Below are 23,275 nucleotides of genomic sequence, written 5' to 3'. Positions count from 1 at the left end.
CGGATGGGTCATCATCACATTCTGGCTTTTTCTGCATGCTCATAGAGGGTCCCCTGTGTCTGGCGGAGTTGGTGCACTGCTATCCTGGTGGAGAGCAGGGTAAAGTCCATCTGTAGCTTTTTTCTCTCCTCCAGAAGCTCTACATTTGTGGCCTCGGAGTACTGCCTGCCTATCTCCAATATGGAGTCGACCAGTTGTTGCCTGTCCACCCTCTTCCCTGTCCCTGTGTGCTTTATAAGCAATAATCTCTCTACTGATCACAACCGTCTGAGACTCCCAGAACATAGAACGTAGAATTTACAGTGCAGAAGGAGGCCATTCGGCCCATCGAGTCTGCACCAGCCCTTGAAAAGAGCACCCCACACCTCCACCCTACCTCCGTAATCCAGTAACCGCACCTAACCTTTTTTTGGACACGAAGGGCAATTTAGGATGGCCAATTCACCTAACCTGCACATCCTTGGACTGTGGGAGGAAACCGGAGCACCCGGAGGAAACCCACACAGATACGGGGAGAACATGCAGACTCCGCACAGACAGTGACCCAAGCCGGGAATCGAACCTGGGTCCCTGGCGCTGTAAAGCAACTGTGCTAACCACTGTGCTACTGTGTAGCCCCATGGAGGGTGAGACCGCCCCGTTCCAGTTGTTAGTTGAGTACTCGTCTATGGCCTGTGATATTTTCCCGTATAAGACCTTGTTGGCCATGAGGGCTGTGTCTAATCTCCATGGGTGGCGTTGGGCATGGCCCGTCTCCAACCTCACATCCATGTTGTGTGGAGCGTGGTTGGAGATGACGACCGTGGAATATACTGTCCCTGGAAGCACCCTACTCCCCACCACAAAGAAGTCGATACGGGTATAGACCCTGTGTCCATGTGAGAAGAATGAAAACTTCTCCCCTGGATGCATGATCCTACATGGAACCACTGCCCCCATTTCTCCATAAACGTCCCAAGTTTACAGTGCCGAAGGAGGCCATTCGGCCATCGAGTCTGCACCGGCTCCTGGAAAGAGCACCCTACCCAAGGTTAACACCTCCATCCTATCCCCATAACCCAGTAACCCCACCCAACACTAAGGGCAATTTAGCCTAGCCAATCCACCTAACCTGCACATCTTTGGACTGTGGGAGGAAACCGGAGCACCCGGAGGAAACCCACGCGCACACGGGGAGGATGTGCAGACTCCGCACAGACAGTGACCCAAGTCGGAATCGAACCTGGGACCCTGGAGCTGTGAAGCGATTGTGCTATCCACAATGCTACCGTGCTGCCCCAGAGTTCTCTTGCCATGTTTCCCATCTTCGTCCGTTTTTCGATTTGACCTGTCCGTCAGCGGTTCCTGTACCTAGTTAAAGTCCCCGCGTTCCCATGATTGCTCTGTGGGTGTCTATGTCGGTTATTTCTGCCATGGTCTTCTTTATAAATTCCGTGACGTCACAGTTGGGCGCGTACATGTTCACCAGGTCCACTGGTGTCCGTCTAGGGCACCGGTAACCATGACGTACCGTCACCGTGGGGCCTTAACCGTCCACATCGCGGTAAATGAGGCCCTCTTACTTAGTAGTGGTATGGCTACTCACTTCCTAGCTCTTGTCCCATAACATGAATGGTACTTCTGCCCCACCCAACCCTTTCTTACCCACAGTCAATCCTTCTCCTTCCGGTACGTCTCTTGGAGGAAGATTATGTCGGCTTTCATTGTTTTCATGTGGGCGAAGACTGGATCTTTTCACTGGGACATTAAGTCCCCTGACGTTCCAGGAGACTATTCTGATGGAGGCCACCCCCCTTGCGCCTCCTTTGGGATCAACCATGTGGATGTTTGGTAGTCACCACTGTTGTATATATCACCACATATCGCCACATATTAGGTGTATTACGGTAAGGCAACAGCTGGTCGACTCCATATTGGAGATAGGCAGACGGTACTACAGGTACGAGGGTAGAGCCCTGCCTGCTGGCTCCGTCAAGTTGGCGGAGTATAAATGTGTGGGCTCTCCGAGCTGCAGCCATTTCGGCAGCAGCTGCGGGAGGCTGCACATCGCTGCGTAATAAAGCCTCGATTACACTCTACTCTCGTCTCGTTGTAATTGATAGTGCATCAATTTATTATGCAGAGATTTTACATCGATGGATCTCCGCATCAAGCCAGATTGTCTGCAGCTGCACCCTTAAGCAGACAACACCAAGTCGGCCTTTGCACGTTGGCTAGCTTGCTTCAAAGCATACATCGGATCTGCGACAGAACCACTCTGAGGTACAGAAGCTTCAGATCCTGTACACGCGGTGGAGCTCCGATATCTTTTCCTTCATCCGGAACGCGCCTACCTACGCTGAGGCCATGGCGCTACTGAAGGAGAATTACGCTCAGCGGATCAACAAAATCTACGCCAGGCACCTCCTGTCCACGCGGCATCAACTCCCCGGCGAGTCTGTGGAATATTTCTAGCGTGGCGAGGGACTGCGATTGCCAGGCCGTTTCGGTCGTTGAACATTCTGAACTTCTAATTAGAGACGCGTTCGTTACGGGCATAGGGTCGGCGTACATCCGCCAATGCCTCTTAGAAGGGGCCACCCTCGACCTCGCGGCGACCAAGAAACTAGCGATCTCACTCACAGTCGCCTCCCGCAATGTACAGGCGTATGCCCCCGACTGCACGGCCCACCCCTCCTGGGTATCGTGGACCCTGCCAGCGAACACCCCATCGTGGACCCCACCAGCGACAGCCCCCAGCCAACCCCAGGCCTGCGCCGCGTGGCAGCCAACCAGCCCCGAGGGGCCCAAGTGCTACATTTGCGGACAGACAAAAAACATCCCCGGCAGCATTGCACGGCGCGGAGCGCACTCTGCAAGACCTGTGGAAAGAAAGGACATTTCGCTGCTGTGTGCCAGGCCCGCTCGATCGCCGCTATTGTCCCTGCACCCCCCCACGTGTGGTCCGTGGGCACCGCCATCTTGCCTGCCTCAGGACACGTGCAGCCCGTAGGGCCGCCATCTTTATCGCCACCCGCCATGGGCGCCGCCGCCTTCCCCGCCTCAGGACCCCTGCTCGTCAGGCACGTCATCGGGCCGCTGATCGCCTGCAACCGCAGCCGACCAGCCGCGTCTCACCTCCATCACGATCGACCAATCCCGACCGCACAACCTCTTGACCGCTTCAACGACAGTGAAGGTCGATGGGCACGAGACATCATGCCTTCTAGACTCGGAGCACTGAGAGCTTCATCCACCCCGATACAGTAAGGCGTTGGTCCCTCAGGGTACACCCCATTAACCAGAAATTCTCCCTGGCCTCCGCATCCCACTCCGTGGCGATCTGGGGGTACTGCACCGCCACCCTCACCATCTCAACCCTGAAATTTGGCAGACCCCTACCACCCCTTACTGTCTGCGGCCTCACGACATTTAAGGTCGACCCGCCTTCTCAGTTTGCGAACCTCACCCCGGATTGCAAACCCGTCGCCACCAGGAGCAGAGGGTACAGTGCCCAGGACAGGACCTTCATCAGGTCTGAGGTCCAGCGGCTGCTGCGGAAAGGTATCATTGAGGCCAGCAACAGCCCCTGGAGAGCCCAAGTGGGAGTTGTGAAAACTGGGGAGAAAAACAGGATGGTCGTTGACTATAGTCAGACCATCAATCGGTACACGCAGCTCGATGCGTACCCCCTCCCACGCATATCTGATATGGTCAATCAGATTGCACAGTACCGGGTCTTCACGACGGTGGATCTGAAATCTGCCTACCACCAGCTCCCCATTCGCAAGGCGGATCGCCCGTACACTGCGTTTGAAGCGGATGGCTGCCTTTACCACTTTCTTAGGGTTTCCTTCAGCATCACTAACGGGGTCTCGGTCTTCCAACGGGAGATGGACAGAATGGTTGACCGGTACAGATTGCAGGCCACCTTCCCGTACCTGGATAACGTCACTATCTGCGGCCACGACCAGCAGCACCACGACGCTAACCTTGCCAAATTTCTCCACCGCCAAACTCCTCAACCTAACCTACAACAAGGAGAAGTGTGTGTTCAGCACTAACCGCTTAGCCATCCTCGGCTATGTAGTTCTAAGTTGAGTTCTAGCGCCCGACCCCGATCGCATGCGCCTCCTCCTGGAACTCCCCCTACCCCACTACCCCAAGGCCCTCAAACGATGCCTGGGGTTCTTCTCATACTACGCTCAGTGGGTCCCTAACTATGCGGACCAGGCCGCCCACTCATTCACTCCACCGCTTTCCCCCTGATGGCCGAGGCTCACCAGGCCTTCAATCGTATCAAGGCCGGCATCGCCAAGGTCGCGATGCACGCGGTCGACGAGACGCTCCCCTTCCAAGTCGAGAGCGATGCATCAGATGCCGCTCTGGCCGCCACCCTCAATCAGGCAGGCAGGACTGTGGCATTCTTTTCACGCACCCTCCATGCCTCTGAAATACGGCACTCCTCCGTCGAGAAGTCATCGTAGAAGCTGTGCGACATTGGAGGCATTACCTGGCCGGCAGGAGATTCATTCTCCTCACTGACCAACGGTCTGTTGCCTTCATGCTCAACAACACACAGCAGGGCAAGATCAAAAATGATAAGATCTTGAGGTGGAGGATTGAGCTCTCCACCTACAATTATGAGATTTTGTATCGCCCCAGTAAGCTCAACGAGTCCCCCGATGCCCTATCCTGAGGTACATGTGCCAGTGCGCAGGTGGACCGACTCTGGACCCTGCACGACGATCTCTGTCACCCAGGGGTCACCCGTTTTCTTTCACTTCATAAAGGCCCGCAATCTGCCCTACTCCATCGAGGAAGTCAGGGCTATCAACAGAGACTGCCAGGTCTGCGCGGTGTGTAAACGCGAGCGCACTTGGTGAAGGCCTCCCGCCCCTTTGAACACCTCAGCATGGATTTCAAAGGGCCCCTCCCCTCCACCGACTGAAACACGTACTTGTAACATGGTCGATGAATACTTGAGATTCCCCTTCGTCGTCCCATGCCCCGATATGATGTCCGCCACCGTCATCAAAGCCCTCAACACCATCTTCGCTACGTTCTCAGCGACCGGGGATCCTCATTTATGAGCGATGAGCTATGCCAGTACCTCCTCAGCAGGGGCATTGCCTCGAGCAGGACGACCAGCTACAACCCCCGGGAAACGGGCAGGTGGAGCGGGAGAATGGGACGGTCTGGAAGGCCGTCCAGCTGGCCCGGCGGTCCAGAAATCTCCCGGCCTCCCGCTGGCAGGAGGTCTTCTCTGACACCCTTCACTCCATTCAGTTGCTCCTGTACACTGCGACTAACTAAACTCCCCATGAACGTCTGTTTGCCTTCCACAGGAAGTCCACCTCCGGGGTTTCGCTCCCAACGTGGCTGGCAGCTCCAGGACCTGTTCTCCGCAAGCTGGGTCCTCACCCCCCCGCCCCTGGCACCACCCACCCTCCCCCCCCCCCCCCCCCCCCCCCCCCCCTGCGCACCCCACCACAGCCCCCACTCCAGGACGATCCGTCCTCCCCTTGGTCCCACCCAGGGATGAAGATGAGGCCGACACGCTCCCGGAGTCACTGACGACCGAACTGACGCCAGCATCGCCACTGGGACTGCAGCGCTCGCAACGACGGATCAAGGCGCCCCATCGTCAGAATTTGTAAACTTTTCCAAAAATGTTAAGCTTCTGCATATAAATAGCCTTCCACCACCCCCGCTGGACTATTTTTTTTTAGCAGGGGGTGAATGTGGTAATCACCACTGTTGTATTGTATATATCGCATATGAGGTTTATTACGGTAAGGCTCCTGTACTACAGGATGCATCCCTGCACTCCGGGGTTTCCTATTGCTAGGGGGCTATTAAAAATGGCCACGGTCATCATACTCACCATGAGGCTGGGCCCTGCGCTCCAGGGTGTTTCCCTTTGTCCAGGGGCCACCCAATATGGCGGCAACTATGTGTACGCAATGTGGATGTGCTCCTGGGAATCCTCCAAAGCGCCTGTGTCCGGTGTAATTTTGTTCCTTGTTACCTCGTGTGGCCTGTTGTAGCCAGCCTAGAGTCCTTCCCCTCCTTTGTCCCTTTGTTTCCCCCATGGTCCTGCCCCTCTCCCCTTCTGCTGCGCCTCCCTTCCCTATTGTTGCCATTATGTTTCCTCTGTGTCTTCCTTAACCTTTCCTGCACTCTGCTGCCCTCTGGTTCCCAGGTTCAGAACGAGGCAGTACAGTCCCACGCAAATTGTCTTTTAACATTCTCCGCATCTCTGGTGTCTGCCTCATCGTTGACCCCGCTGCTGTTTACCCAGCATCCGTAGGGGTTGTAAATAATGTTCCCTGCCATGGCATGTGAACCAAAGTCTGGCTGGGTACAGTATCCCAAACTTAACTTCACTCCTGAGAGCCGACTTTGCATTATTAAATTCTGCCTGGCGCTTTGCCAGGTCTTCCCCAGTGTCCTGGTACACCCAGATCTTGTGTCCTTCCCAGTTGCAAGCCTTCACTTGTCTAGCCCAGTGCAGGATTTTCTCCCGGTACCGATGTAGTTTGCCCGTGGCTGCTGCCCAGCCTTGGGCTTTGGCCGGAGAAACCTACGGGCCCTGTCGATCTTCGATGGGTTGGGGAAGCTGTCCCTCCCCACTGGTTTCCCAGCATCTGTGCCACGTAATCTGTCAGACCCCTACCCTCGGTTCCCTCTCGCCAGCCCATGATCCTGAGGTTTTAGTGCCTCGACCGGTTATCCTGACCCTCAATCATTGCGTTCAGCGGGGTGCTGGGGCCCGGGTGTGGCTGGAGACCTCTGGTTCACTGCTCCGCTCGCTTCTCTTGTTCTATGTCGCAGCTTTTTATTTCCTTGTGGCCTCTGGAGCTACTGCTTCCCGGCATTTCTTCTTGTCCTTGTGTTGAGAGTGAGGGGATGTTTTTGGCCCAATTTTTGTGGGCTAATTTTGGTTAAAAGAGCCTATTTTCTAGTTCTTCGGAGGAGAGCCACCTAGTGTGCCTCTGCTCAGCACACCCTTTCACCGGAAGTCAAATCGAAATAATCTTAATGTGTAAATCCAGTGAAATTAGTTAGTTGCAAAACTGTCTTCTGTCGATGGCCAACAAAATAATTGTTTGCTGGGGATTGCTTTCTTTGTATTATCCCCGCTGACTTGCTTTCTTGTTGCTGTGTCTCTTATTCTCTCTACTGTCTCTGATTTTCTGTCTCACTATCTGTTAATGTCTCCTCCATCCCCCCTTCCTCCTCCTGCTCCCACCCATATTTCCGTCTATTGCCCCCTCTTCCTCCTGGGATCCTCCACACAGCACTTCTCCAACCTGGACATTATTTCCCTATGAAACATTATCCTTCAGCCAGCCATTTATCCTTTCATACGTTTTCATTTGGAACTTTGACAATGTTTTAGAACTCAACATCACATAACTTTTCCATTATCCTTTTGAGATTTTGCATTGAAATTGAAATTAGCAAAGGAAGAAAAAAAAACTATGTATTTTGACGATTTCCTTTTTAATATTTTTCCTTTATTGCTTAGAATGTAACCCATTCTGGAAGACACAAAGGTCACAAATTGACTGTCAATCGACAAAATAGTTGGCTCGGAGATATCTTAGACTGGCAGGATGTTGCTTCCTTCATTCATGAAAACATTGAGACTTTCCTTTCTGTGAGTACCTTAAATTTTACTTATTTAAAAATTGAGGCATTATATTTGTAGTAAGGCCGGGCTCGACACTAACGCCTTAACAGCATGGTTTTAAAATCCTCCCTATAATCTTTTCACACATAAGTTTAGGTTCTGTAGAAAATAATTTATTTGGACTGTTAGTAATTTTTATATAGTCCACTTAGCTACTTTTTAAATTAGCTTTAAAATTGGCAATTGTTCTTTTCAGATTATTTCTTTCTGTTTTCTTATTGGTCGTAAGGGCCCAGTAGTAACGGAAAAAAAATGCAGAGATTGAGAGACAGTTAAAGCAACTCAGTATCATAAGGCATTTACTTAAAAAGTGACTTATTGAATGATCCATTATAATACAAAATCTCGAGGCTTTCAAAAAGAAATACATCTAAGTGTGGACTACTTGTTTACTTGTTCTTGGGATTTGGACTTGGGAAATTAGACTACCTTCTTGAACTGCTATGTGGTGAAGGTACTTCTACAATGCTATTGGGTTCGGAGTGCCAGGTTTTGACACAGCAAATGTTTTCAAAGGTTTAGAAAATACTACAATTCAAAATAAATACACAAATTTACAGGGAACCTAGAAAAGAGGTGTCCAATGAGTCGGTGGCTAATCCTAGCAGCCTAACACAGTGAAGCAACTAATATTGACCACATGAGGGGCAGCACGGTAGCATTGTGGATAGCACAATCGCTTCACAGCTCCAGGGTCCCAGGTTCGATTCCGGCTTGGGTCACTGTCTGTGCGAAGTCTGCACATCCTCCCCGTGTGTGCGTGGGTTTCCTCCGGGTGCTCCGGTTTCCTCTCGCAGTCCAAAGATGTGCCGGTTAGGTGGATTGGCCATGATAAATTGCCTTTAGTGTCCAAAATTGCCCTTAGTGTTGGATGGGGTTACTGGGTTATGGGGATAGGGTGGAGTTGTTGACCTTGGGTAGGGTGCTCTTTCCAAGAGCCGGTGCAGACTCGATGGGCTGAATGGCCTCCTTCTGCACTGTAAATTCTATGATAGAAAGGGTTTTCTTTTTAAAAATCAGGGAGGTGGAGTGGGCCTCGGTGGGGTCCCTTTTGGAGGATCGGTGCAGACTCGCTGGGCCGATTGGCCTTCTGCACTGTAGGGATTCTATGATGATAACCACTCCATCATTGGTAGCTGTGCTTTCAGATGTCTAGGCTCCAAGCTCTAGAATTCCCTCGCTACACTTCTCCAACTCCTTCTTTAAGACGTTCCTGAAAACCTACTTCTTTGACCAAGCTTTGGTCATCTGACCTAATATTTCCTTATTTGGTTTGGTGTCATACTTTGTTTTATAATGCTCCTGTGAAGCATCTTGGGACATTTATTTGCCACAAGTGCTATATCAATATAAGTTCTTGTAGACATATTCCCAAGCTTGATAGATTCTAGTAAGATTTGACAATTATGTAGCTCCTATTATGTACACTGTTGATTTATGTATCAGATAGCCAGATGCTAGGATGCCATATATATCTGTTTTTAAGTGCAGTGCATGACAAACACTACATTTGACAATTGGCATTATGACTCCTATGCCTTCCTCTTTCAAATCTTAACTTCTTTAATCTATATCTTACGCACATTGTAGGTTGAGAATACATTATTTTGTTTAATTGTATTAATTATTTGATTGATACGCATTTTCCCTAATTGCAATCCTACAATTGCCACAAAATCTTGTACTTTCTGGCAGGTCTTGATGTCATGGGAGTGTTCCTTTAAGAAAAGTTTTTGTCTTATCACATGGCCTCAGTGATGTCATTGTGTGGGTGGAGCTGGGCTGTGGCTCTGAGTTTTTACTTTCGCTTTGAGTTTTGGACTGGTTTGAACTGCACAGGTTGAAAGGCGTGTTTTTCTCTATCTTCATTTAAAAGCTGTTCCAGACTACTTTGTAACCTAAAAGAGATAATTGCTTTCTGGAAGGAATTCAAACCTGTTTAAATAGGGGAACAGAGTACCAATAACAAGTCTTAAAGACAGTAAGAATGCCGGGTGCTGGGCCACGCCTTTGAAAATGGGATTTCTGGTTTTACGGATTTTGTTATTGAATTGGAACAGTTAAGGGGGAATTCATTAAGGGTTATACATAGATTACTGTGGCTGTGTGGGGTCTTTATGTTAGTAGTTGATAAAAACTCTTGCCGTGTATCTTTATGCAAATGTTAACTAAATTCTTAGAATAAAGCTTTTTTTTATTAAAAGCGCCAAAGAAGTCCGTTGAATAACACCTGAAAGGCAGGGTCTTGTGTTCATCCTAGCCAAATTCACAAAAAAGTCGCAGGTCAGGTGAACTCCATAATATACTTTGGAGTTTCTAAAACCCTGGCCTACAACACTTTCTCTCCCACACACCAACATGTGGTCTCATTCTTAGGGTGAGTGTGAATGAGTGAGCGCCCTGTGACTCAGAGTGAGCTGGACACACTCTCTCACCTTTTCACACTCTTTTTGTTTTTAAAAAATATTTTTATACGGGCATTTGCAAGTTTTTATAATAACAATAACAGCGACATCAACATGGTATAATAAATATTTCAATCCCCATCACATTCTTCACACACCCCAACCATAAAACAACAGTCCGGCCCTCTTCTCTCTGCCCTTTACAAATACCGTCTGGTCTTCCCCTATCACCCCCGGGACACAGTCCTCTATCCTCGTGGCCAGTATCTTAGCCAGCAATTTTTTTTTAAATTTAGATTATCCAATTCATTTTTTCCAATTAAGGGGCACTTTAGCCTGGTCAATCCACCTAGCCTGCACATCTTTGGGTTGTGGGGGCGAAACTCACGCAAATACAGGGAGAATGTGCAAACTCCACACGGACAGTGACCCAGAGCCGGGATTGAACCTGAGACCTCAGCGCCGTGAGGCAGCAGTGCTACTCACCGCGCCACCATGCTGCCCGCCAACGGTTCGGCATCCACATTCAGTAGAGAAATTGGCCTGTATGACCTGCATTGCTCCGGATCCTTTTCCCGTTTCAGGATCAATGAAATAGTGGCCTGCGACATTGTTGAGGGGAGGACTCCCTTCTCTCTTGCTTCGTTAAATGTCCTCACCAGCAATGGGCTCAATATCTCTGAAAACGTCTTTTAGAATTCCACTGGGTAGCCACCCGGCCCCGGGGCCTTGCCCGACTGCATGTCCTCCAGTCTCTCAATTATGTTCTCAATTTCAATTGGGGCTCCCAGCCGTTCCACCAGATCCTCATCCACCCTCTGGAACCTCACCTAACCCAAAAACTGCCTCATCCCCTCCACACCAGCCAGGGGTTCCGACTCATATAATTTGCTGTAAAGGTCCTTAAACATCTCATTCTCCCCCACTGGGTCCAGGACCGTATTCCCACCTCTACTCGTTACTCTCCCTATCTCCCTGGCCGCCTCCCTTTTTCTGAGCTGGCGCACTAACATTCTGCTTGCCTTTTCCCCATACTCATAAATCGCTCCTCTTGCCTTCCTCAGCTGTTCCACCGCTTTCCCTGTGACCAACAGCCCAAACTCCGCCTGAAAACTCTGCCTGTAACCTCCGCCGCTCCCTCAGTAGCCCCGCGTCCGGGACCTCCGAGTGTCTCCTGTCCACCTGGAGTATGTCCTCCACTAACCTATCCCACTCAGCTCGATCTGTCTTTTCTCTGTGGGCCCGTATCGTAATTCCCCTCTGAACACTGCCTCCAGAGCTTCCCAAACCGTCGCTGCGGAGACCTCCCCCGTATCATTTGTTTCCAGGTAGTTCTGGAGGGACTTGTTAACCCGTCCACAGATTGCTTTGTCCGCTAGCAACCCCATATCCAGTCTCCATAGCGGGCGTTGCCCTCTCTCCACACTAACCCGTAGATCCACCAATGCGGGGCATGATCCGACACTGCGATTGCCAAGTACTCAGTATCCACCACCTGCGGTATTAGCCCCCTGCTAGGAACAAAAAAGTTGATGCGAGAGAGTATACCTTGTGGACACGGGGGAAAAAAAGAAAACTCCTTCGCCCTTGGCCATGCAAACCTCCATGGGTCTTCTACTCTCTCCCCGGCCCCCTCGAGCTCTTCCGCACTGCCCCCGAACTCCCATTTGTCCCCTAGTAACAGTTCCTATTCTGTCAGCAAAGCAGCCCCCCCCCTCCTCCCCGTAACAGCATTAGAAACCCAACCCTCCATATCGAGCTCCAGCTTAACACCTGCTCCCCCCCCCTCACTTTGCTTCTGTGAGTCAGCTGACCAAGCTGACTTGATCGCTCCCACCCATGGCACCAGTCTGTTTTCCCATTGTTCTCTCCCCTTTTCCCCCCACATGGACAAACATATTCAAAGAATCACATTCCCCAGTAAACAAACATCAGAAAAAACAGTGGAAAAACAGCCACAGAAAAAACAACCACAGAAACCACCCCCCCTCCAACCAGCTCCCAGTTATACAAAGTTAATTTGAGCCATCGAGGCAGCCCCTTATTGCACATAACACTACTTATTCAAACCAGCACAAAAGTGATTTTCAACAAATCGCCACTACAATACTCTCCAGGGATTCAGTGTCTTTAGTTCACCTCCAGTCTGTTTTCCTTGATGAAAGTCCATACATCATCTGGTGTTTCGAAGTAAAAGTCTCGTTCCTCAGTCGGGCTGGGTACAACATCCCGAACTTCACCTCTTCTTAAAGAGGGCCGTTTTTGCCCGATTAAACCCAGCTCGCCTCTTGGCCAAATCCACGCCCAGGTCTTGACAAATGCGCAGCTCATAATTCTCCCACTTGCTGCTCCGTTCTTTCTTGGCCCACCGCAGAGCGTGTTCCTTGTCCAGGAATCGGTGCATTCGTACCACCATCGCCCTCAGCTGCTCGTTCGCTCGGGGCTTCTTTGTGAGGGCTCTGTGCGCTTTATCCACTTCCAGGGGTCGAGAGAACGCCTCAGCCCCCATCAACTGCTGGTTTAGCACAGGGCTAAATAGCTGGCTTTTAAAACAGACCAAGGAAGGCCAATAGCGCGGGTTCAATTTCCGTACCAGCCTCCCCGAACAGGCGCTGGAATGTGGCAACTAGGGGCTTTTCACAGTAACTTCATTTGAAGCCGATTTGTGACAATAAGTGATTTTGATTTCAGCATGTTCGTCACATCGGCCCTCGCAGCCCATCCCTCACTGCCTTCAGGGATGTCGACGATTCTCAGATTCTGCCTCCTGGACCTGTTCTCCAGGTCCTCAAGCTTCTTCTGCATTCTTTTCTGGCGGTCATTCATCATCTCCACCTTGGTCTCCAGGACAGTTAGGTATTCCTCGTGCTCGGACACCTTTTGCTCCACCTCCTGGATCGCTCTCCCGTGGGTTTCTTGATTCTGCACCACCTAATTAATCGAAGTCTTGATCGGTTCCAGCGTGTCTTCCTTCAGCTTGGCGAAGCAATCTTCACAAAACTCCACCAGCTGCCCCGTCGACCACTGTGCCGTCTCCCCGCAGCCCTTGCCCTCCGCCATGCTTTCCCGCGTTGCCAACTCTGCTCGCATCTTCCTTGTAGAACTTTGCCTTCTCACACGGCCACTTCTGGTCCAATTCTCCATACACTGGAGGGGGATTTCTCCTCACTGTCTCAATCTTCACCGATTTATCCAATAAAATCCAGAAAACAACAGGAGGAAATGGTCTAAACGTCCGTCATAGGCGGGAGCTATCAAATGTGCGACCTACTCGTCCATGGTTGCCACCGCAAGTGACCTTTTCGCACTCTTATGGGTGTCTTTATTACTCATTATTTAAATTGCTAATTTATTGTTGTGACTTTTGTTTGCTCAGTAAGTTGTTTTTTTTATTAAAAAAAAAATACATGTTTAATGTTGCGTCACATTGTGTATTTCAAAAATTTAAATGTGCCCTGCCCTCGCCTGTGTGGATAGGTCAGACAAGCCTGGTATAGAATGAATGCGAGATGTATTGAATGTCTGATTGAAAAATGTGGGGTGAATTAATTTTACTTTCTAATCACACACGTACATCAATTCTGAATTCCCTACTTAGAAGGTTAAATTAACCTTGGTTCTAGATTGTTGTCTTGTTAGGTACAAGTATAAATGCTTTTGTCATAGGTTTTAAAAATCTGGATTTCACAGTTGGTTAAGCAGCAAGGTACTGCACAGCATGTCAGAGTAGCAGCACACTGCTGACTTCGGCATTTCCTCCTTTTATAAAATCAAATACTGGTGTTTTGTGTGTAAAATCAAATACTAGTGTTTTGTGTTTAAACAAAGGAGATTACAAGGGGATGAGAGAAGAACTAGCTAAGGTAGACTGGGAGCTAAGACTTTATGGTGGAACAGTTGAGGAGCAGTGGAGAACCTTCCAAGCGATTTTTCACAGTGCTCAGCAAAGGTTTATATCAACAAAAAGGAAGGACGGTAGAAAGAGGGAAAATCGACCGTGGATATCTAAGGAAATAAGGGAGAGTATCAAATTGAAGGAAAAAGCGTATAAAGTGGAAAAGATTGCTGGGAAATTAGAGGACTGGGAAATCTTTAGGGGGCAACAGAAAGCTACTAAAAAAGCTATAAAGAAGAGTAAGATAGAGTATAAGAGTAAACTTGCTCAGAATATAAAAACAGACTGTAAAAGTTTTTACAAATATATAAGACAAAAAAGAGTGGCTAAGGTAAATATTGGTCCTTTAGAGGATGAGAAGGGAGTTTTAATAATGGGAAATGAGGAAATGGCTGAGGAACTGAACAGGTTTTTTGGGTCGGTCTTCACAGTGGAAGACACAAATAACATGCCAGCGACTGATAGAAATGAGGCTATGACAGGTGAGGAACTTCAGAGGATGGTTATCACTAAGGAGGTAGTGATGGGCAAGCTAATGGGGCTAAAGGTAGACAAGTCTCCTGGCCCTGATGGAATGCATCCCAGAGTGCTAAAAGAGATGGCTAGGGAAATTGCAGATGCACTAGTGATAATTTACCGAAATTCACTAGACTCTGGGGTGGTCCCGGTGGATTGGAAATTAGCAAACGTGACACCACTGTTTAAAAAAGGAGGTAGGCAGAAAGCAGGAAATTATAGGCCAGTGAGCTTAACTTCGGTAGTAGGGAAGATGCTGGAATCTATCATCAAGGAAGAAATAGCGAGGCATCTGGATAGAAATTGTCCCATTGGGCAGACGCAGCATGGGTTCATAAAGGGCAGGTCATGCCTAACTAATTTAGTGAAATTTTTTGAGGACATTACCAGTGCAGTAGATAATGGGGAGCCGATGGATGTGGTATATCTGGATTTCCAGAAAGCCTTTGACAAGGTGCCACACAAAAGGTTGCTGCATAAGATAAAGATGCATGGCATTAAGGGTAAAGTAGTGGATAGAGGATTGGTTAATTAATAGAAAGCAAAGAGTGGGGATTAATGGGTGTTTCTCTGGTTGGCAAGCAGTAGCTAGTGGTGTCCCTCAGGGATCCGTGTTGGGCCCACAATTGTTCACAATTTACATAGATGATTTGGAGTTGGGGACCAAGGGCAATGTGTCCAAGTTTGCAGATGATACTAAGATGAGTGGTAAAGCGAAAAGTGCAGAGTATACTGGAAGTCTGCAGAGGGATTTGGATAGGTTAAGTGAATGGGCTAGGGTCTGGTTGTGAGGTTATCCATTTTGGTAGGAATAACAGCAAACGGGATTATTATTTAAATGATAAAATATTAAAGCATGCCGCTGTGCAGAGAGACTTGGGTGTGCTAGTGCATGAGTCACAGAAGGTTGGTTTACAGGTGCAACAGGTGATTAAGAAGGCAAATAGAATTTTGTCCTTCATTGCTAGAGGGATGGAGTTTAAGACTAGGGAGGTTATGTTGCGATTGTATAAGGTGTTAGTGAGGCCACACCTGGAGTATTGTGTTCAGTTTTGGTCTCCTTACTTGAGAAAGGACGTACTGGCACTGGAGGGTGTGCAGAGGAGAATCACTAGGTTAATCCCAGAGCTGAATGGGTTAGATTATGAGGAGAGGTTGAGTAGACTGGGACTGTACTCATTGGAATTTAGAAGGATGAGGTGGGATCTTATAGAAACATTTAAAATTATGAAGGGAATAGATAGGATAGATGCGGGCAGGTTGTTTCCACTGGCGGGTGAAAGCAGAACTAGGGGACATAGCCTCAAAATAAGGGGAAGTAGATTTAGGACTGAGTTTAGGAGGAACTTCTTCACCCAAAGGGTTGTGAATCTATGGAATTCCTTGCCCAATGAAGCAGTTGAGGCTCCTTCATTACATGTTTTTAAGGTAAAGATAGATAGTTTTTTGAAGAATAAAGGGATTAAGGGTTATGGTGTTCGGGCTGGAAAGTGGAGCTGAGTCCACAAAAGATCAGCCATGATCTCATTGAATGGCGGAGCAGGCTCGAGGGGCCAGATGGCCTACTCCTGCTCCTTGTTCTTATGTTCTTATTATCTGATTTGGAAGACTCCAAAAAGAAAAAGGTGAGTTTGTAAAGTAAGACCACCCAGAACGGGTCGGGCAAAATACTGCCTGGAATCTAGATATCAAAAATAGAAAATTCTGAAAATACTCAGCAGGTGAGGCAGCACCTGTGGAGAGTGAAAAATCGTGTTAACATTTTCATCAGAACTTCCCAAGGCTTGTCCACCATCTCGAGGCACAAGTCAAGAGTGTTGTGGAATACTCACCGCTTGCCTGAACGAGTGCAACTCCAACAACACTCAAGGAGCTTGACACCATCCATGACAAAACAGCCCGCTTGATCGACACCTCATTCACCATGTTAAGCATTCATTCCCTTTGCCACTGGCACACAGTACCACCAGTGTGTGCCGTCTACAAGATACACTGCGGTCAAAGCAGAGACATTGAACATTTTTAAGACTGAGTTTGACAAATTATTGATTGACATTAGAATTAAATGGTATAGGGAGCTTCCCAGAAAAGTAGAGTTCAGATCAGCCATATCTTACCAAATGGCAGAGAAGGCTTGAGGGACTGCATGACCTACTCCTAATCCATATATTTGTTTGTATGAGAGAACCATTAACTATATTGGATAATTGGGAGATGAGCAAAGTTGGGTGATGGGGAGTGAGCAGTGTTCTGAGATGCATGGAAGTGAGCACTGTTGGAGGTGTACGCAAGCTGTGTTGGATATGTGGGGAGGCAAGCATTGTTAGGGTACAACCACGGGATGAGCAGTGTTGGGAAAGCGAGGGGGTTTTGAACATTGTCGAGGGTGTAGAGGTTTTTTCTTTAGGCCTTCTACAGTTATTGCTGTTGATCACTGTCCTACTCAAGCCCACCTCTCCAAACTAGGATCAGCATCTGAGATATTCTTCGGGGCTCAGGGACCATAATTCTCCCCATCAGAAGTTTAAACTTCCCAGATATATATCCCAACTGGAATGATGCAGGGTTTGTAAAGAAGCTGTGTGGGGCCATCCCCGACTTGGATTCACATGAATTGATAGTGGGTGGAGACTGGAATAGGGTGCAGGAGCCAAAAATGGACAGGTCACTACCGCGATCGCTTACCCAGTCAGGGGGAGCGAAGGCGTTAGCTGGGCTAATGGTGGAAATGGGAGGAGTGGACCCATGGAGGTTCTTGCACCCGGGGGAGCGGGAGTATTCTTCCTTCTCTTCAGTTCATAAGATCTATTCGCGGATAGATTTTTTGAGGTGGCGAAGTTGCTGTTGGCCGGGGCAAGGGATTGGAATATTCCGCACTAGCGATATCGGACCATGCGCTGCACTGGTTGATATGGTGTTGAAGAAGGGAATAGTGCAGAGGCGGGGTGGAGATTGGATGTGGGGCTGTTGGGGGACCGAAGGTTTTGTGATCAGATTGAAAAGTGATTGAGGAAGATGTGAGGTTTAATTGTACGGGTGAGGTCTTGCAGGCGGTGGTATGGGAAGCTTTGAAGGCAGTGACGAGGGGGAAGGTGATATCGTTTAAGGCAAAGGTGGATAAGTAGGAGAAGATGGAATGGCAAAGGTTAATAGATGAGATTTGGAAATGGATAGGAGGTATGCAGAGGATGTGGATACTACAGTTTTGGAAAAGAGAAAGGAGTTGCAGGTGAGTTTTGATTGGCTGTCCACAAAGAAGGCATTTGATCGATTAGAGTGGGGGTATTTGATGGCGGTTCTGGAGCAGTTTGGGATTGTGCCACAATTTGTAGATTGGGTGAGACTGCTGTACAGGGAGCGGAGGGCGTGTATCCGCACAAATAACATGAATTTGGGATATTTTGCTCTGCACTGTGGGACCAGGGAGGGATGTCCTATGCCCCCCCCACCCTATTGTTCGCGCTTGCGATCGAGCCGTTGCCCATTGCGTTGAGGAGTTCCGAGATGTGGAAAGGGATTGTTCTGGCGCGTGGTGGGAGGTAAAGCAGAAGGGATCTTTGTATGCGAGCGACTCAATGTTGTATGTATTGGAACCGAGTGTGTCGATGGGAGGCATATTGGAGCTGCTTCCAGTATTTGGGTCTTTTTTGGGATATAAACTAAATTTAGATAAAAGTGAATATTTTGCGGTGTCTTAGCCATGGGTTACAATTCCGTAGGGCGTGGACTCACTTTAGATATCAGGGGGTGCAGGTGGCACGGGATTGGGACGGCTCCATAGGTATAACATTACTGGCCTGATGGGGAGGATGAAAGCGGATCTGACAAGGTGAGATGGTCTCTGTCATTGGCAGTGCCTGCTGATTTCCTGCCAAAAGCATTTTTCAAAGAGCTTGAAAAGATGATTGCCGCGTTTATATAGGGGGGAATGTGGCTAGGATTAGGAAGGTGTTGTTGCAGACAGGACGGCAGTCAGGAGGGTTGGGTCTTCCGAGTTAACTATGTTATTACTGGCCGGCAAACGCGGAGAAGGTGAGTAGCTGGGTTGGGGGGGGGGGGGTTCGACTCTCAGTGGGATAGAATGGAGGAGAGTCTGTGCAAGGGGTCGGGGCTGAGGGCATTGGCAACAGCGCCGCTCTCGATGGCCCCGGGGAAATACTCAGGGTGTCCAGTAGTAGTTGCGACGTTGAAAACTTGGAGGCAGCTGCACCAGCACTTTAGGCTGGGGGTGGGGTCAAGGGACATATCGATTCGGGGGAATCACAGATTTGAACCAGGGAAGTGGGCTGGGAGTTTTTGGAGCTGGGAAGAGAAGGGAGTCAGGGCACTAAAGGATTTATTTCTAGCGGGCCGATTTGCGGGATTGAAGGAGCTGGGGCGAAATATGGGTTGGGGCAGGGGGAAATGTTTACGTACATGCAGGTCCGAGATTTCGCTAAGAAGGAGATAGAGCTTTCCGGTGGCGCCGGCCTCCATACTGTTGGAAGAGGTGCTGACGACAGGGGGAATGGATAAGGGGGTGGTGGCAGCGATTTATGGAGCGATTCTGGAAGAAGAGAAGGCACCACTGGAGGAGATTAAGGCAAAGTGGGAGGAAGAGTTGGGAGAGGGTATGGAGGAGGGGTTGTGTGAAGTGCTCCGGAGGGTGAATGCTTCAACTTCGTACGCGAGGCTTGGGCTGATATAGCTGAAGGTGGTGTATAGGGCACACCTCACAAGGATGAGCTGACTCTTTGAAGGGGGAGAGGATATTTGTGAACGTTGCGAGGGAGGGGTTCCGTAACCATGTACATATGTTTTGGTTCTGTCCAAAGCTAGAGGGAAATTGGAGCGAGGGGTTCAGGGTAATTTCGAAGGTGGTGAATGTGATGCTTGAGCCGGGTCCTCTGGAGACCAAATTTGGGCTATCGGATTGGTCCGGGTTGGAAGTGGGTGCGGAGGCAGATGTTGTAGCCTTCACCTTGTTGATCTCCAGAAGGCAGATCCTGTTGGGGTGGAGATCAGTTTCTCCACCCTGTGCCCTGGCGTGGCGGGGGGATCTGCTGGAGTTTTTCACACTCGAGAAGGTGAAGTTTGAGTTGAGGGGAAGGATGGAGGGGTTCTACAATTCATGGACTTTGTTTATTATGCACTTTCAAGAATTGGATGGCATCGGGGGCGGGGGGTCTGGTTGGACTGGGTTTGTTGTTGGTGACTATGTATGGATGGATGGTGGAATCCTGAATCCTTTTCATGATGTTTGTATTTATAATTTGGGAGTTGCTGGGAGGAAGGAATTGTTGGCCATTGAATTTGTTATCGTTGATTATTTGTTGGTGGGTATAAATTTGGATGAAATTGTGAAAAAGGAGGGGGAAAAAAATAAAAAATTTATGGCTTGATTTCTTGAGCAATTAAAATAAAAACTGATTTCCTCTGGTTTAACTTATGGTTCAGACTTTAATTTCTCCTTTTCCTCCAATTTTCTCCCAGTCTCTGATGCTAAAAATAAAAATTGGAAAATGTATTTTTAAAATTTTCAATAGAGGGGTGGCACGGTGGTGCAGCGGTTTAGCCCTGCTGCCTCATAGAGCCAAAGACCTGGGTTCAATCCTGGCCCCGGGTCACTGTTCGCGTGGAGTTTGCACATTCTCCTTGTGTCTGCGTGGGTCTCACGCCCACAACCCCATGATGTGCAGGGCAGGTGAACTGGCCATGCTAAATTGCCTTCTTAAATAGAAAAAAATTGAAATGGGGACTCTAATTATTATTTTTTTTTAATTTTAATCGAGCTTGTTATTTTATAAGGTGTTTGGGAATCTCCGTTTCCTATTTGTGTCAGGCTTCAAAATTGTTTTGTACCACATTTGTTTCCAGTAATACCAGTAGGGTGCAGCATATAGCTGAAATGGACTTGATTATATAGTTTTTGTGTTAACGGAAACTTTTTTGAAGGTACTTTCTGCAGATCTTTTATTTCACTTTGATATCAGGCATTAGATCAGATGTGTAAATTGCAATGACCGAGTTCTGTGTATATTTTGGAGTGGTAATGAATAACATAATGTTAGTCTCCACGAATTGCTGTATCCCAGCGTGTTATAAATTTAAATACAGGAGATTAAAACTTGAATTAAATGGAAATTTGCATTCGGACAAAATAAATGACTTGCAGGAAGGGAATAGAAAAAATATTTACCACTACTGTGACGACTTCCCAACCACAAGTCAAACCTTACTTCCCAGGTTCAGTGTTACAAGCTCAATAATTTTTTCAGTAACAATTCAAATATACTTTTTCATGTTTAACTGCCATACGTTGTTGGTAGTGTTTTGACCATTTTATGTTCCCAATTTAAGTTATCCTACGATCAACCTTTTCAGGCTGGTTCTTTATTGAACCTTATACTGCTTGTTTGGTGAATTGGACATTCTGAATTCTTTCTCGGTGTACCCATACGGGCACTGGAATGTGGCAACTAGGGAATTTTAACAGTAACTTCATTGCAGTGTTAATGTGAGCCTACTTGTGACAATAATCAAGATTATTAGATTATTGTTAGACCTATCCATGCAAGCTACATAGGAATAACTTGCCTTCTAGTTTATACAATGTATTTTAATAATATGCTTTTAGGTAAAAAGTAGTAGGTGACCATAAAGCACAATTTAGGTTGCCTATTACCTGTGGTGAGAATTATAGGCTCTAACTACTTGACCACTGTGTCAAAGTGCTTGGATGAACTAGATTACTTCCACTAACAAGCCACCTTTCCTTTTTAAGTGATGGAACTTCAAGTTGGAGATCATGGGCAGCAATTACGCGCAACTCGCTGAGTGTTTTACAGTAGTGGAGGCAGCCCGCCATTGGTCAGTGCTGGGATCTTCCTGGCCCTGCCATTGTCAACAGGGTTTCCCATTGAATGCCCCCCTTGCTGCCGGAAAACCCATGATGGGGTTGAGCCACCAACGTGACGGGAAGATCCCGCTGACATGAATGGCTGGAAAAGTCCGACCCATGTCTCCTCTCCTGAAGATGACTTCTCACTCTTTGGTGTAGGTCCTTGATATCAACTTGAGTTGAATCTGTTTGTTATCCTCTGCATATTTGAAAGCTGCTGTTGATGTTTGTTGGTTGTATGAAATTTGTGATGGTAAAATATATTATTCTCATATTTTTGATGAGCTGTGTAACAAATTGACCTTAGAATTAGGCTTAGGTATTAAAATATTTGGCTGTAAAATTAGTGGTTGTGAGTTTGAGTCCTTTGGCAAATTATTCCTTCACTTGATATGTATTTGCCGTGGTTAAGTGGTTTTATATTTTTGGCCAGCTTGTTTAGGATAATCGGGCAACTTTCCAGTGCGTTCTGTCTGGCAGACAAAGCTAGACATGATTTAACTTGTCCAGTCTCAAATGTACTGCTGATCATAGGTCCTAGACAGAATGAAGTATGTTTCTGTGAAATGTGAAGGGAAAATTATACATTTAAAAAGTAACCTTTTGAATTAGCGTTATATTGTTTGTTTTCTCTGCCAATTTTCCTCTGCTTTCCACTTAAGAAGACCTTTTTGCAAAAGGCAATGCATCAGGCCTCTATCCGATAATAAAGGGTTAGGGGGAAAGGGCTGAGTGGTGAAGGATGTGATTTGATTTATTATTGTAACATGTATTGGTATACAGCGAAAAGTATTGTTTCTTGCTTGCTGTACAAACAATGCATACCGTACATAGGGAAGGCAGGAGAGACTGCGAATATAATGTTACAGTTATAGCCAGGTGTAGAGAAAAGATCAACTTAATACGAGGTAGGTCCATTCAAAGGTCTGATGGCAATAGAGAAGAAGCTGTTCTTGAGTCGGTTGGTACGTGACCTTAAACTTTGGTATCTTTTTCCTGACGGAAGAAGGTGGAAGAGAGTATGTCTGGGGTGCGAGGGGTCCTTAATTATGCTGGCTGCCTTTCCAAGGCAGCGGGAATTGTAGACAGAGTCAATGGATGGGAGGCTGGTTTGCGGATGGATTGAGCTACATTCACGACCTTTTGTAATTTCCTGCGTTCTTGGGCAAAGCAGGATCCATACCAGGCTGTGATACACCAGAAAGCATGCTTTCTATTGTGCATCTGTAGAAGTTGGTGAGAGTCGCAGGTGACATGCCAAATTCCCTTAGTCTTCTGAGAAAGTAGAGCCGTTGGTGAGCTTTCTTAACTATAGTGTCGGCAAGGGGGGACCAGGACAGGTTGTTGGTGATCTGGACACCTAAAAACTTGAAGCTCTCAACCTTTTCTACTTCGTTCCCATTGATGTAGACAGGGGCATGTTCTCCACTACGCTTCCTGAAGTTGATAACAATCACCTTCGTTTTGTTGACATTGAGGGAGAGATTATTGTCGTTGCGCCAGTTCACCAGATTCTCTATCTCATTCTTGTACCCTGTCTCGTCATTGTTTCAAATCTGACCCACTACTGTGGTGTCATCAGCAAATTTGAAAATCGAGTTGGATTTTCAGTGGCTTACAGACGATGCAAAATGGAAATTGTTGCAAGTGAGGTGGGAGGCATTTTATATATGCTGACAGAGTGGCCATTCTGAGAAGCACCCACAATCACTTAGATCAGTAAATCTGAGAGGAAAAGGCAACCAAAGCATAAACGGATTAACAAGGCAATTGGTCTTTTTTGACAAAGTGGATCTTCAGGGCCAGAAGATTTCTGGCTGCATATGTCATGACAAAGCTCACAACAAAGTTGAGGCAGCTATTAGCTCTGATATTCTATTTGAGGCTATATGACCACAGTA

The 23,275-nt window shown here is 47.8% G+C and overlaps 1 protein-coding gene across 4 annotated transcripts in view; it reads left to right on the top strand.

Moving 5' to 3' along the window:
• The window catches only part of tmem245 (transmembrane protein 245), a 241,383-nt gene that overhangs the window by 98,615 nt on the left and 119,493 nt on the right, over positions 1-23,275 (top strand). For all 4 annotated transcript variants that reach the window (XM_038797672.1, XM_038797671.1, XM_038797670.1 and 1 more), the window contains one exon: positions 7,514-7,645. In XM_038797672.1, the coding sequence (XP_038653600.1) occupies positions 7,514-7,645 (132 nt within the window). The remainder of the gene's footprint in view (positions 1-7,513; positions 7,646-23,275) is intronic.

The sequence above is a fragment of the Scyliorhinus canicula genome, chromosome 5 (assembly GCF_902713615.1).
Source record: "Scyliorhinus canicula chromosome 5, sScyCan1.1, whole genome shotgun sequence".
NCBI lineage: Eukaryota > Metazoa > Chordata > Chondrichthyes > Carcharhiniformes > Scyliorhinidae > Scyliorhinus > Scyliorhinus canicula.
This window is presented reverse-complemented; position numbering and strand designations above follow the sequence as displayed.